The 14,496-nt window shown below is 37.1% G+C and overlaps 1 protein-coding gene across 1 annotated transcript in view; it reads left to right on the top strand.

The window, feature by feature from the left end:
* The window catches only part of LOC139121899 (semaphorin-1A-like), a 122,829-nt gene that overhangs the window by 11,714 nt on the left and 96,619 nt on the right, over positions 1-14,496 (top strand). The window contains exons 4-6 of the mRNA XM_070687191.1: positions 1,771-1,842; positions 11,403-11,531; positions 12,437-12,638. Coding sequence (XP_070543292.1) covers positions 1,771-1,842; positions 11,403-11,531; positions 12,437-12,638 — 403 coding nt within the window. The remainder of the gene's footprint in view (positions 1-1,770; positions 1,843-11,402; positions 11,532-12,436; positions 12,639-14,496) is intronic.

The raw sequence follows: 14,496 nt of genomic DNA, 5'->3' as shown, positions 1-14,496 counted from the left end.
TCTTGTGTTTTCATTGTTGGGATTATTATTGTCGCAGTCTATGACAATATCGATTTCATATATATGAATTTTGGCGATCTGGACATCGCTCTTGATCCCCTTATTGCAGTGGAAACAGTATGTCTACCACATGAAAGTATACAGTGCATCGGAAGATCAGGTGTCGGCAGGATCTACCCGCTACTGCAACAGTTGCGGGCAGATCGAGCACGAGATCGATAGATCGAGCAGAAAATCGATCAATCTAGCAGAAAACCCAACCCATGGGCACCTGCGGTCTGCGGGGCTATACGAATACAAACCCGCCATATTGGCGACAAAACTAAAACACCAGGACTCGAAATTTGCCAAGTGGATGTATTTTGTTAGACTCTAATAATCATGACTAATTTTTACGATATTTTCACGTCAGACATATTTTGATCGTGGGGGAAATATCGGCCGCCATGTTGTTTGTTTACAATGGCGAGCACACCGACAATCGACGAAAAAAGGTCCGACACACCAAAAGTTGATGACATAGACGCGAGTTGTCGGGACGAAGAACGACCATGGAATAAATCCTGTATTTTTTGTTGGGAGACGACAAACTTTGCTTGTTCATATGATAAACAGCTATAAGTCACCCATGGCAAAAATAAAGGTGTTCCTTAGACATGTTTTAATGCACTGATTAGTATGAAATGTTCGAATAAATGTGCATGGCTTTAATTTAGTGACGTATGGCTGGTTTTGTAAGTAATTACTGCCAATACAACCTGTCGCACTTCATCTTTACAGTTGTCCAGGAAACTAATTTTTATGCATTGAATGCATTTTAGCAGTACAATGACAAAATTTAATGAAGTCAGTATCGACAAGTTTAGAACAGATTTTTGAGAGCCTCCCTCAAAATATTCCCTGGCAAAATAGGGTATAAATGTGTAATGACAGCGTCACCACACGGTTACAAGTGGCCTTTATTACAGGCAGCCAATCCTGACCTTCAAGTGACCTCGAGGAATATTATATATCACTGATGGTTTTTCCAACAAAAAATTGACCAATAATCAAAGAAAGGAGCAAACTCGATTTTATATTTTAAGGAACACGATCGATGTAAATGTCAAAAACATAACTGATGGTGGTAAATTTAGAGTGTGCTATATAACACCTTTGGCCTGGCAGTGCATCAACCATCTTTCCATCCACCATGTAGCAGTGTTGAAGGTACACTGATGCCTTCAATTTGTTTACTAATCTTCAACTTTATACGTAGTGAATGAAGAAAATGACAGTTTTTGGTACTGTAAAAGCCATGATACTACCACTGAGAAAAGCAGTTAAATGAAATCGCTGGCACTATCAGTTTGAAAATGTGAGATGTCTGGTGAGAGCTTGCAGTCAAAATAAATAAATGGAAAGAGCTCACTAGAGTCTCATGGTAATCTGATTTGCAACATTTTATGGCCGAGGTTTAAGCAAATACTGTTGTCTTATATCTGAAGATCACGTAACCATGACGATTAATGAGCAGCTTGCAATGGCAAAACCGTGAAAGATAAACGCAATGTTATTAGTTTCCCTTGTTTGGCTACACTGCTTTTAATACTGTAAAAATTTATTATAGTTTTTATGATGATTTGTCAACATCATTCAAAGCTTCAGAAATTATCCTAATTTACGCGTTCACGCACAGGTTGGTTGCTATGCTAACTCAACGATGCCTTTGTGCTTGACAGGATGATGCATTATCCATAGATAACTTTCTTGATTGTATATTTTTTGTAGGTTAATAGTGCAACATTTTCAGTCGAACATGACACAAGCCAAGGTGCTATTCTGTGTAGTGATAAAACTACAGTAAGTATGTTTTTGTCATCATAGTAGATTAAGATTCCTTCATGCACACTTTGGTTGTGTTGTTTTTTTGTATTGTGAAGTACAGTGTATTTATGCTAACCTGTCTTTTAAGATAGCCTGAGTCTTAAACCTGAAAGATCTAAACTTAATTATGCTCAATCTTTCCTCACCTAGTCATGATTGATGACACAGTCCCCACTCATTAATGGGTACTTTTATTACAAGTACTCAAACAGGATAGAATCCTTTGCATTAATTTGATCTCTGATTAAAAATACTGCAATTTTCACAATTTTATCATAGACTCCCATATGTAGTGGATAAACGTTTTTGGTGAAATTCTAAAGTCAAATTTTATGTACACATACCAGTTGTAACAACCCTATTCCAATTAAATACTTTTATGTCAATTATCAAATATCTATAAATGCATACTATTAGATATAGTTTTGTATTGAAAAAGTATTACATAGTTTTCTCATAGACTACCATGTTTAGTGAATCAACATTATCAACAGCTGATTATCAAAATTGTGTAGACACACACTTGCGCAAAAATATTGCCATCTACCTGTAATTTCTGACCAATCCCTTTGAGGGGTAATTTCAAAATGATAGCAAGTCGGAAGGGAAAGTTTTAACATTCAACCCTTGTGAGTTTGTAAGTAGGGTCATTTGAAAAATCTGATAATTTTTTTGGGGAATTTCGATCACGCCCCCTCCCCCCGAGATGTATGTGTGTGCAGCTTTACTCAAGCAATGGTGGGGGTGGGGGGTTCATGAAATTTTTGTCATGTTAAAAGGGGAGTCATCAATTTTTTTGTTGCAATGGGTAGGGGTTCACTTATTTTGACTGATGCGCAGGAAGAATTTGCTGGCCCATCCCCGGCCAAAATAACTGAACGCTCCCTTAGCTAGGATTTGGGTAATTTATATAAATTTACATTCGCATATTATTTGCATTTAATTAGCAAACAGCACTGAATGTAGCAACTATTATGTCTACGCATCCGCTCGATGTACGTCCTGTCCATTGCGAAAACTATGCTATAAAAATTATGTAGTTTATGTGTGTGATATAAAGTACACGTCTAATACCAAATGAAAAAAAAATAATTTCGAGTTCAATATCTTTGGCCAATGTTTGTATTATATGGTGGTTTCAACAGGGTTTGAACTCACAACGTACGGTACCCAGTCACCTAGCTGAGAAGCCACAGACAAAACCACTCGGCCGAATCCCAAGTCTCAAAAAAATTAGTTCATTAACCGAGATAAGTTGTTACAATTTCGACTGCGACCCGTCCACACGCTGTAAAAATCACACTTCAATGACTTTGATCTAGCATCTTTCCTCTACGGCTATAAACACGCTCATTATGATTTTTGTTTGTTTCTTGTCAATTCTGATTAAGACTTAGTGATAATAAACTTCAAATTTCCCTCCCAACATACACTCTCTACCTATAAGTATAGGTAGCGAGTGTATGTTTGAAGAGAGCTGCATTGGGTCAAATAATGATAACGTCCTTGTAGTATTTCTTTGCACATCTTCATTACGTTTGAAACAACAACAACAAAATAGTTACGTTCGTTGAATTTTATTTGTCAACTACAAAAAAATGACTAATATCAATATAAACAAGAATACAAACGACAACAACACCAACTACAACAACAACAACCAGATTTCTTGTTCCCTATTGGAACACCAGAATTCTAAGTGGGCTTCGCGATCAATTATTCCGCCTCCAGTTAAACACGGAGTTTAGGGAAATATGTGAAGATGTTTCGGGTACTGTTGCTGCATTAGTGGAAGCCTATTTTGAAAATGCAGCGACATTTCAGTTTGTCTCTAACCAAACTGGAACACTTAGAGAGGCTCTAAGCTCTAATTCACAGTGATCATATTGATCGCTCACTAACCAAACGGCCCTTTTCAGGGCTACCTAATTCCAAAAAGAAAGCCGCTTGCCATTCAGGTAGAACGCGCCTAGGGGTTCATTTTGAAGCTCTTGGAGAAAGGCAAACTTTTACCGTCCTACTTTTTCGAAAACCGAAAATTTAATTCCCTCCATAAGAGCTAGCACAGGGATGGAGGCCATTTTGTATTTAAAGTAAAAGTTTGGTAATTTGTTTCGCTAGTTACAAACTTTGCACGGTGATCCCTGACTTTTATTGTTGATTTGGTAAGACAATGGTTGAAAGTGTTATTTTGGAAAGTTTAAGCACAAGTTTAGGTCTTTCACTTTTGAGGGCCACACTACCTTAAAAGATTAGATCGAACTCATTCGTAGTCATTGTGATGCCTTCATGCGACCTGACGTCACGTTTAACGACTTTGTTCCTCTGGTCTGCTACAAAATGGTATACGTACCCTGCCTGCTTCTGGACAAATGTCAAAATAGACTGCTAGACGCGACGTGGTTCTTTTAGACTTTCACTATCTGACATTCACATTATTGGCAAATTGCGATAGCTGACACAGTGACAGAAATCAAATGAACGCGATTACTCTAACTGTGTTACTCGAATAAATGCACAGTCCATGTGTGCGCGCGCTTCATTTTTGCATTTTCCCCGAAAACAGATGTTTAATTAATCGTTTAAACCGCAAAAGAGCTAAATTTTATCTGGCGCACTGCAAAAAGTAACACTAGATTCAGTTAACTCAGCGTACAATTAAACCATAGCGAAGAGTCATTGTAAGTACAGAGACTCTTGACGTTAGTAAACCACACTTCAAAGTACGTGTGCTGGGAATCGCCCTTGAAATATTAGCGATTTTAAAAGCATCTCTGTGTATTCGGAAAACTTGCATTTTTTCCCAAACATTCCGGGGGCAGCTCCCCCCCCAACGTTTAACACTTTCACTGCGTAATTAATTTTTATACGTGCATTCCTGTGCGTAGTTTTCTATGGAAATAAGGCCTTATAAATATTGATTTACAGGCATGTGCTATATCTTTGTAATAATTAGAGTATTCCGGACAATTTTTTCAGTGAGTATTGCAATATGACAGGGCATCATAAAAATGCACAAAAGGTCATGTGACACACCTTGAAGATCACGTGATCATGGCGGCCATATTGGATTTAACAAAAAAATCAAAAAATGTTGCATTTTTTGTTATTTCAATATATATAAATGTATTTTTCTCAGCGTAACACTTTAAAAATTACTACTTACGTTTTATCAACTCAAATTCAGTAGGGGGAATACATAGTCTAAAACATATTCGACATAAATGAGATTAATATGCATATTTATTACAAGTTCAAAGTCGAACAACAGGTATCATCTGACATTCAAAAGAGAGCTATATTATATATAAGCTTATATACTGGTAGCCAGTTCGATGCGTAATTGTCATTGATAGATTGATGTCGTACAACATCCACAGGATACCCCATCAACGTTTGTGATGTCAGTCACCGGCCCTTTGTCGCACTTTTCTCTCAGCATGCTCAGCTTGCCTACCTTCCTGTCTTGCTTGCGATCATTGTCTTTGCTCAACTGGTTTGGGAACATATTCAAGTTCGGTATTAGAGTTGTAATTTGAAATTTGACTTCCGCTATCTCCGTCGAGTTCAGTTTCACGATCAGTGACAATTACACTATTAGCGTCTAGAAAAACATGCTCAAGGGCTTAGTGGGTGTTAAACTGTGCCCACACCGCCATTTTTAAATACCTTCTGAAAGAAAAACAACAGCTGGTCACACGATCCTTACAAATCACGGCCGAGAAATGATCGAATATATGGCGGCATTTGTTTACAAATTTGGCGCGCATGCTCATTTAGGTTTGACCTCTACCTCGTACACTACGCTAGGCTTGAGGAAATAGTCAACAAACATGATGTAGATCAAACAAAGCCAACGTATATCGAACGCATATAAACGCGTACGTTCTTGGCGCGTTTACGCGCCTCCCGCAGTCTGGCCGTTGGCGCAGAATGCGCCCTCCCGCGGTGAAAGTGTTAATGTTCAACTTTTGACAAGTAAATTGTTATTTGGTCACACTTTTGGCTACAAACTCCTGCTTAGGAACAATCATGACGGTACGGCAGACATTTTGAATTTGATAAATTACCCATGGTTCAGCGCGGATTAATTAGCATTTTATTTGAAGTCGTGACCTTTGCTAAAATATTTTTTAAATACTTACAAACTAACAATAGTAAACTTTCCTATGTCTTTGGTTTGTTCAAAACACAAAGCTAGACATCCTACACGAGTATCTGTAGCCCGCTTGATAGTTGATTTAGGGGAGCCTTCAGTAATTACAGGGGATGGGACGGGGGAAATGAGGGGAGGGTCACTTTTAGAAAGCTCTTCAAGGGGGTCACCTTTTTTAAACCTATCTTTGGGGTGGGTCACTTTTGACAGAAGCTGATTTGAAGGTCAAACCTTTGATTGTTGGAAATCACCAACGAAATACACCGATTCTTTCAAATACATATACATTATCCACAAGTTTCATAAGCAAAGAGGATGCAATGGTATCCTACATTTAACACCTTGAACAGTTAAAACTGATGAAAGACAAGAGACGAAAACATATGCAACAGGCGGAAAAGTGTATATCAAATAATCAAATGTACATAAATGCAGATAATGTTAGTTTTATATTGGAAAAAATGCACATAGTTCTCTCATAGACTGCCATGTAATTTTAATCAACATTTCAGTGAAATTCCAAAATCAAATATTTTGCACAACCATGGACTTATAACCACTCTAGTCTAACCAAGAACATTGATATCAATAATCAAGCATACAAAAATCTACACATTTACCTACTTTTGTAGTGGAAAAAAATATTCATAATTTCATCATAGACGCCATGTATAGTGAATCAGCACTTTAGATAAAAGTCCAAAATCAATTTTTTGTACACAAATGCTCATGGTACTTCCCATTTCAAGCAAAGTACATTTAAATGTATAATCAAACATATAAAATATACAGTTATAGCGTGTTTTGTGGGGGAAATTGTCAATAATTTGCCTGATGGACTACCATGTATTTTGATTTGATGTTTTGGATGAAGCACTGTATCAGTCACATTTTTCCTTCTTATAATTGCACAACATATGGTGATCCTCCCTCAAATATATAAAGTACCATATCTCTTCAGAAATGCTTGCATGATAAATTGCGACTGTCCCTCAAAAATCACTACACCAGCCCTTCCCTTTGTAATTTGTCTCTAACTTACATAACAATTAAACCAATTGTTATGTAAATTAGCTGAAACTGTTTCAGCTATTCCTGAGTGCACCTGAAAAAAAATCAGCTTGGTTGTAGCAGAAGTCGCCCTGACACCCTGAATATCATAGACGTCAAATGGCTACCTGTGACCACATGACAGAAATCGGCGTTATCCGGAAGAAATCTGTAAGAAACTGATGGAAATGCTTAAATCTAAAGTCTTAAGGTTGACTGCAACAAACATGACCTCATCGCGAGTATATTATAGGCCATAGATGAGACATCGGCAGTAGGATCGGACGTGCGATCAGCATCATGAAATCGTAAGAAATTTAGAATTGAACATCTACCTGCATGTTGTTACTTGCAAAGCCATAATTTTCCTAAAACATTTCTGGAAATATAATATAAATTCTCAGTCTGACTGATGTTTTCAAATTCCGAACCACATGAAGTCAAGCCGTTCGTCCATAAAGCACAAGCTCATGTGGCGATGGCCGAGCTGTCATGATAAATACTTATAGACTGGGTAGAGCTACATTCTTTTGATGTTTTCTATTGGCGTAAAATTTTCAATGTGTGGAGTGGTAATCATTGACACGGTATTTTAAAACCAAGTCGACATCTTAAATGGTTTCTCAAGAATTTTTGCATTTAGTGTTGTATTTCTGATAAAATTTTTCTGGTTTTTTTATGTCAAACTTCCTTAATAATATGTTTTGATTTGTTTGTCAATTCTTGTCATAATTTTACTATTTTTACAGGTGTACTTGTCATAATAAACAATAGTTTGTTTTACACACATATTCCTGAATGTGTAGTGTCCGTGACGCCTTTACCATACTACAAAAATGACTAGAAAACTAACAAAAAATAAGCAAAATTTTGGTGCAAATACTATTAAATTCTTTTTTTTTGTAACAAATCTTTTTCAGGAAATCATGCAAAGCTGGGTAAAATCTTGATACATTCACCTTATTTCGTACAACAGATGTATATATTTTCTCGTTAAACTTTTAAAAAGAGTATTTGTACAAGTGTTGTATAGTCTACTATTTTATTTCTCCATCAACTCATAATATTTTGTAGTGTCCGTGCCGGTGTGTCAACACAATAAAGAACTGGTTGCCATGGAAATGCTGAGAAAGTTTTTTTCACAGCTTTTCAAGCAAATATGTACCAAACCTTAAGCTTTGTGAATTTAGTAAATTTAGATATGTGTCCACAAGATGAAATCTTGACAAAAGTGAAACACTCTAGAGCACCCCTGATTGTGACTGAGATGTCAATTAAATCCAAACATCAAAATTTTGTAGACACACACTAGCGCAAATATATAGTGATCCACCTGTAATTTCTGTCTCTATCAGTTTGAGGGGTACTTTCAAAGTTATAGCAAGTCAGAAGGGGAAATTTGAACATTAACACCTTGTGAGTTTGTAACAGGTCATTGAAAAAATGTGAGAGTCTTTTTTTGTATTCTATCGCCCCCGAGGCGTCTGTGTGTGCAGCTTTACTCAAGCTATGGAGGAGGGGGGGGGCGTCATTAAAGTTTTGTCATCTTAAAAGGGAGGTTATCAACTTTTTGGTGCAATGGATAGCAGGGTTCATTTATTTTGACAGATGCGCAGGAAGAATTTGCCGGCTCACCTCGGCCATTATAACTGAACGTTTGCTAAGCTAGGAGGATCTCTTTGAATCTTTCACCGTTCCTCAACCACAGAAATGATATCGATGATTGTCAGGGACTGCAGCTAGGGGATGCACCATTTGATCCCATTAGGGGTTTGGAAGATTTTCACAAAATATATTCCCAGCGAAAAAAATCAACCAGAGGGGGCTTAGGAAAAAAAGATGGCTCACTAAGGTGAAAGAAAAAAATCCATCAAAAGTTACTTTCTTGAACACATTTTTTTATTTTCAGGGCGCCTTCAGGCGCAAATTGAAGACGGTTCTTTGGCCAAATATTTGGGGAGTGCTTTATTTAGATTTTCATGTCTTCCTTATATAGCTCGATCCCAAAGGTATAATTGCGTCAGTACATGTAGCAACTTTTGGCTTTCAATGATGCGGTATATTGAATCAACCAATTTGGTTTATGAAATGGAGAAATATGACGACACACTGGTGGATCGATAGTGCTTTGAACCGGATCATGTGATCTGGGTTCGCGGGAGATCTGTTATATGTTAGATTGATTCGTCTTAACAGAGTTTCGGAACCAAAGGGCGGTTCCTACATTGGCCGCTCAAATTGTTTTGTTTCCCGTATGTTAGTTAGATGGTAAAAGGTAATACAAGTATTGTATCCCAACTGATGAATGGTAAATGGTTAATATATGTACACGTATTGTGTTCCAACTGATTATCTAATGTACATCATTTCACTCGCTCACAGTAGAGGACTGTACATTTGTTGTTGGGGAAAGAATATCCAAAGAGCCAGTCGTGGAACCAGCAAGACGGGAAAGGACGGTTGAAATCAGTTTTTGCTTGTTACAAATTGGCACTCAAAAATACCCATTTTAGACCCCAATTTACACCCCTATTTTAGACCAAGTCACTGAAACACCCAACCTGTAAAATCGAAAGGAAAAATGTTCAGAAAATTGATGAAGCTTAGCCAAAACTTCTGTACGTTACACAGGAATTTTTTATTACAGACTAACTGATGACAAGGAAAGAAATCAGCTGTCAAGTGTTATTGGGAACTGTAAATGAGTCATTGTGTTAGCGGCCAGGGGTTAGCTTAGCTCTGGCCGCGCACCGACTGTTGTTGTGATGCAGCTGGACAGCCGAACGTAATTTTTATCAGACTTTAACGCATTTGGCGTGCCAAAATACGCATCATCAAGGGTTCCATGGGGTCATCAAAGTGAAGCAGACATCAGATGCAGATCACACGATCGACCGCTTCGATTTTTTCAGAAATTAGAAGTGCCATTTTTGCGACTGTACGACGTAAACTTTACAGAATTAATTCATTACATAATTAATTACATAATTCAACCTGTACAGTATAGTTTGCACTGGGTTCCTGCTCATAAGCGTGTTGAGTTTAAAATTTTATATTTAACTTACAAAGTTTTACATGATATTGCTCCTTTATATTTGAAAGAAGTTTTAGATAACTGTGTTCGTGGTCGCATCCTTCGGTCGACAGCTGAGGGTCCACGAAGTTTGCATCAGCCAATCGGTAAACCACTTTTTAAGGCTATAGAACATTTGCTATTTCAGCTCCAGGGTTGTGGAATATGCTTCCACTTGAGTTCCGCTGTTTTAACAACTATGATGTTTTTTAATCCCATGTTAAAACTTACCTATTAAAGAACGTTTTTACTAGTATTTTAATTTGTAACTTTGTTTTTACTTTGGCTTGTATGTTCTGCGCCTTGAGATGTTGTTTTTACATGGAAGGCGTTTTTTAAGAACGAAATATGTTGTTATTATTATTATTATTATTAAATTAGTGTGATGACTTTCACGTTCACCGGAAAGGGACTAGTATTCCATGAAACGACAAAAATCGTCCAAAAATACAAAAGTAGACTTAGCAAGCAATAACTCTGTCGATGAAGTTCCAGAGGCTTGACTTTGACTGCAGCGGAACCAGGTCAAACTGCCGACGTGCATATATTTACGCAGGCGCAGGCAAACTTCTGATGACATTGAGGAAAGGGTATATTACAAAAATTCATCAAATATGCAAATTAGCAATTACTTGACACAATACTGACATATGTCATTGTATGCAATTATAACTCTGTGTGACCAACTTCTGTACTATGTTTCATTAAATTTGGGAACAGAGATCATGTAGGCCCACTCATAAACTCACTCTAATTTATTAATAAATCATCACAAAAATATGTTTCTAAAGCTGATATACTGATTTTACAGATATTTAACCTAACCGTATAATTTGGAGGGGAAGTGAATCTGTTCTTACCTGCCCTTCCACCAGCATATGCATATGCAGTTCCCACAAAATTATAATGACGCTCCTTAATCTCCACAACAGTTCAAGTCTTCCACTGCCCTTTCTTCACCACCAACACCACATGCACTTAATCTTCCCTAAAATTATATCAACCACAGCGTTGCCCTCCTCTTCCTATTTTCCAGTGCCAACGCCAGGAATTTTCTTTTCACCCACTGTAAAAATTGAATTTTTTTCCTTGCCTACAGATTTATTTCTTTGACAATTTTTGACCAATTGGACTTCTCTTTTCAATGGCGACAATATTTTATCAAACTTTTGGGAAAATCGGGGGTATATTTTGTAAGGGCATCACAAATATTGACTTCGGCATTAAAAGGATTAACACGATTGCTATTTTTTGTAGAATGAGACAGAAATGGAATGTAGAAATTTTATCAAGATTGTGATGGATGATCCTAACAAAGAAAATAAACTATTGATTTGTGGTACCAATGCAGAGTGGTCAAAATGTTACCAGCTGGACAAGTCTTCAGTGAGTATTATTTAGATCGACAATTTTTCATAACAGTACTATTGATATATTTATAGCAGTTTGAAAATGAAAATGACATTTGCACAATTAATTAGGTGTTGTAGATATCAAGGAAGGTACCAAAGCTGATTATACTTCGGGAGATGATGTAAAATTCGGACATATAACGGTGAGCTTCTTAAATACACACGTAGCAAGTAATCAAAGCAGAGTTTTCTTCTTGAATGTTGTAAACAGTCTCCTGTGGTTATGATTGATACATGTATCAATTTTGCCACCTGGGTACTGAAGCACATCAGTATCCTTAGCTTGGTTACTAACATTATCATCGATGTCTGCATGACATAAATGAAAAACTCAAACTTCCTTGGAAAATAAATGTCAACACTTTCCAGCAAATTAATGGGATTTAAACTTGAGTGTAAAATAACCATTTTTGAAAATGTCCATCGCTACGACAAAAATTAATATTATATTATTATAAGTATTAATTGAGCAAAACTATTATCCTACTCCACATGTGACCAGTTATTGTACTTTAGATGTAGGCTTCCAGAGACTACTCGCTTTGTTTTATGCAATTATAGGAATGGCAATATTTAGGAGCTGAATATTTCCATACATATAAATTTTAATTATTCCCATATTATGCTTTGGTCAGTATTCCTATTTTTGTTACTTAAGGTTTTTACAAATTGATCCACAAGATGTTTAACTGCATTTGTAGGTGCAACGAGGCAATTTCAATCAGAGTTGATTAAATATTTTTGAAATTCAAGTATGTGACTTCTGTCTAAGGATTTATAATTTTTCAAAATACTTTCCTCTCTATGACTTTATGTCTCATGGGTGTCATTAAGGGTACTGATGGTGGCAATTGTCAATTTTTTTCACATTCTTTGAAGCTTGTTCAACATGGTGCAAGTTTTTCAGGTTCTTCCAAGTGCCCAAACAAACCAAGCGAGACAGTGACAGCTATTTTTGGACAAGACAATAAACTCTACACAGCTTTAATACGGGAACAAAGTAAACCAGCCATTGTCAGAAGTCAAAACTCCTTGAGCAGCACAGAATTGCAGACAGAGGATGACTCTAAGTGGCTCAAAGGTATTGTCAATGACATAGTCATATGGTCATTGCGGCCAAATTATTTGTAACATCAAAACATAAATGCAGGAAAACATAGACACAATTCTCATGAATATTTCAGCATTGACATAAAATAAGGTGAGTCAGATATTTAAGGGACAGAGTCCGTCATTTTCTACAATGTTTCATTAATTTTGTTTTCTTGCATACTGTTTATATCATATGTCGTTTGACATGTTGAAAGATACTGGATGAATGGGTGACCATGCATAACTTCCATCCCGGCTTTGAACCCGATAAATAAAGACATCGGCAGAAAGAATAAACAGTCTTAACAAAGAGCATGCACGGCCAAGAATTATCAGCGCTGTGAGCATGTGTATGTGTCAATACATACTGGAATGCATATAATTATTATGGCTGGAGATCTATTGCAGCTTTATAGTTTGGGTTTCTTATTATTGGTGCTGTTTGCTCCATTGTTATTTTTGATTGTCAGCATGTTCATCGATATTCCGTTCTTTGCTACAAAAGGGCGCACGTTAGTTATGGGCATTTCAAATGCCTACCAACTATAACAGCCTCGGATCTGACACAGAGTAACATAGACAGAGTGGCAACACTTGCATGCCTTTTGTTCCATGGTCGTCTCGGTAGACTATTGGCTTTTTATATTAAAATGAGCTTCAAAGGTGTTAAACTTTTTGGAGGCTTTGTTTTGTATTGTGGTTGATAATTACACGAGATTATGCAAAAAATACGACGAGATGGCATCGTACTGCCAGTCGCGTAGCAACCATAGTTACTTTATGAGCTCTCAGGCCAGAAACACTGCTTCACGCCAATCAAAACATAACACGCCAGCAGTTTCATAAACATGTCCTTCCTTGACGCACGTGTAAAAGAGGGTATGACTGACCGTAAACCATTGAGTAAAACCAGACAGTATCGATAAAAGACTTTCAAATTTGGTTCAAACACACTCATTATATATTCATAAAAATGTGAGAGGAATTTTTAAAACAGTAAAACTCACTTTTCTGAAGCTTAAAACACTCCCGTTTTCGCCAGCACGTCAATTCTGCTCAGCACCACACGACAACAACAACACAAACTTTGCCGAACATACTTTCGCTTAACAATTGGCGAAAATCCGAAAATTACCGAAGGATTCATGGTCGGCACTCTTCGGAAAAGAGAGTTTAGAGCAACTTTAGGCGAGGCGAACATGGATGGGTTACGTAACCGCTTCACGCCTTAAACAATACCCGTTGCCACTCTATCTATCTTTCTCTATGGATCTGAGGACAGTGCACGTCGTCTGTACATAGAGTACAGGAAAAATGTGGTAGTACTGTTTTCGTCTGATTTGTACCTCAATGTAGACTTGCTCAAAGTCTGAGGACGTGCAAATATCACATTAATGTAAAATGAAGGAATAAACTTTAGCAAATTGTTGTGTAAGTGTTGAGGTGATCGCAACGTTGACTGAAGAAATATACTTTTGCAGACCGACACGTAGATCATGGGATGAACACCGGAAAGAATTATGAAAGTTTGAGAGTCCCAACTCGCGTTGTAGCTCAACAACAAAATCAGATAGAGTCGTTCTATGTAAAAATGTAATAGACCTGATACAGGCAAGGTTCTGTTGGTATTTTAATTGCTCAGTAAGGCTCAATATCAGACCATAAATGGGTATATTTCCACCTCTTAGGTGTAAATACAATGTATTTTCTGTGATAAAGCTGATAGTGTGATGTTTGAATCTTCGTGGCATAGGACAATATTTCAGTTTTGATTGCTCGTATGCTATCCTGGTGGAGATCAATGCACTTAAAGTTGTTTATCGCCAATGATCTGGTGTATACACTGC

This window comes from Ptychodera flava, chromosome 21, assembly GCF_041260155.1.
Source record: "Ptychodera flava strain L36383 chromosome 21, AS_Pfla_20210202, whole genome shotgun sequence".
NCBI lineage: Eukaryota > Metazoa > Hemichordata > Enteropneusta > Ptychoderidae > Ptychodera > Ptychodera flava.
The sequence above is the reverse complement of the archived record's forward strand: the minus strand, read 5'-3'. Positions and strand labels throughout refer to the sequence as shown.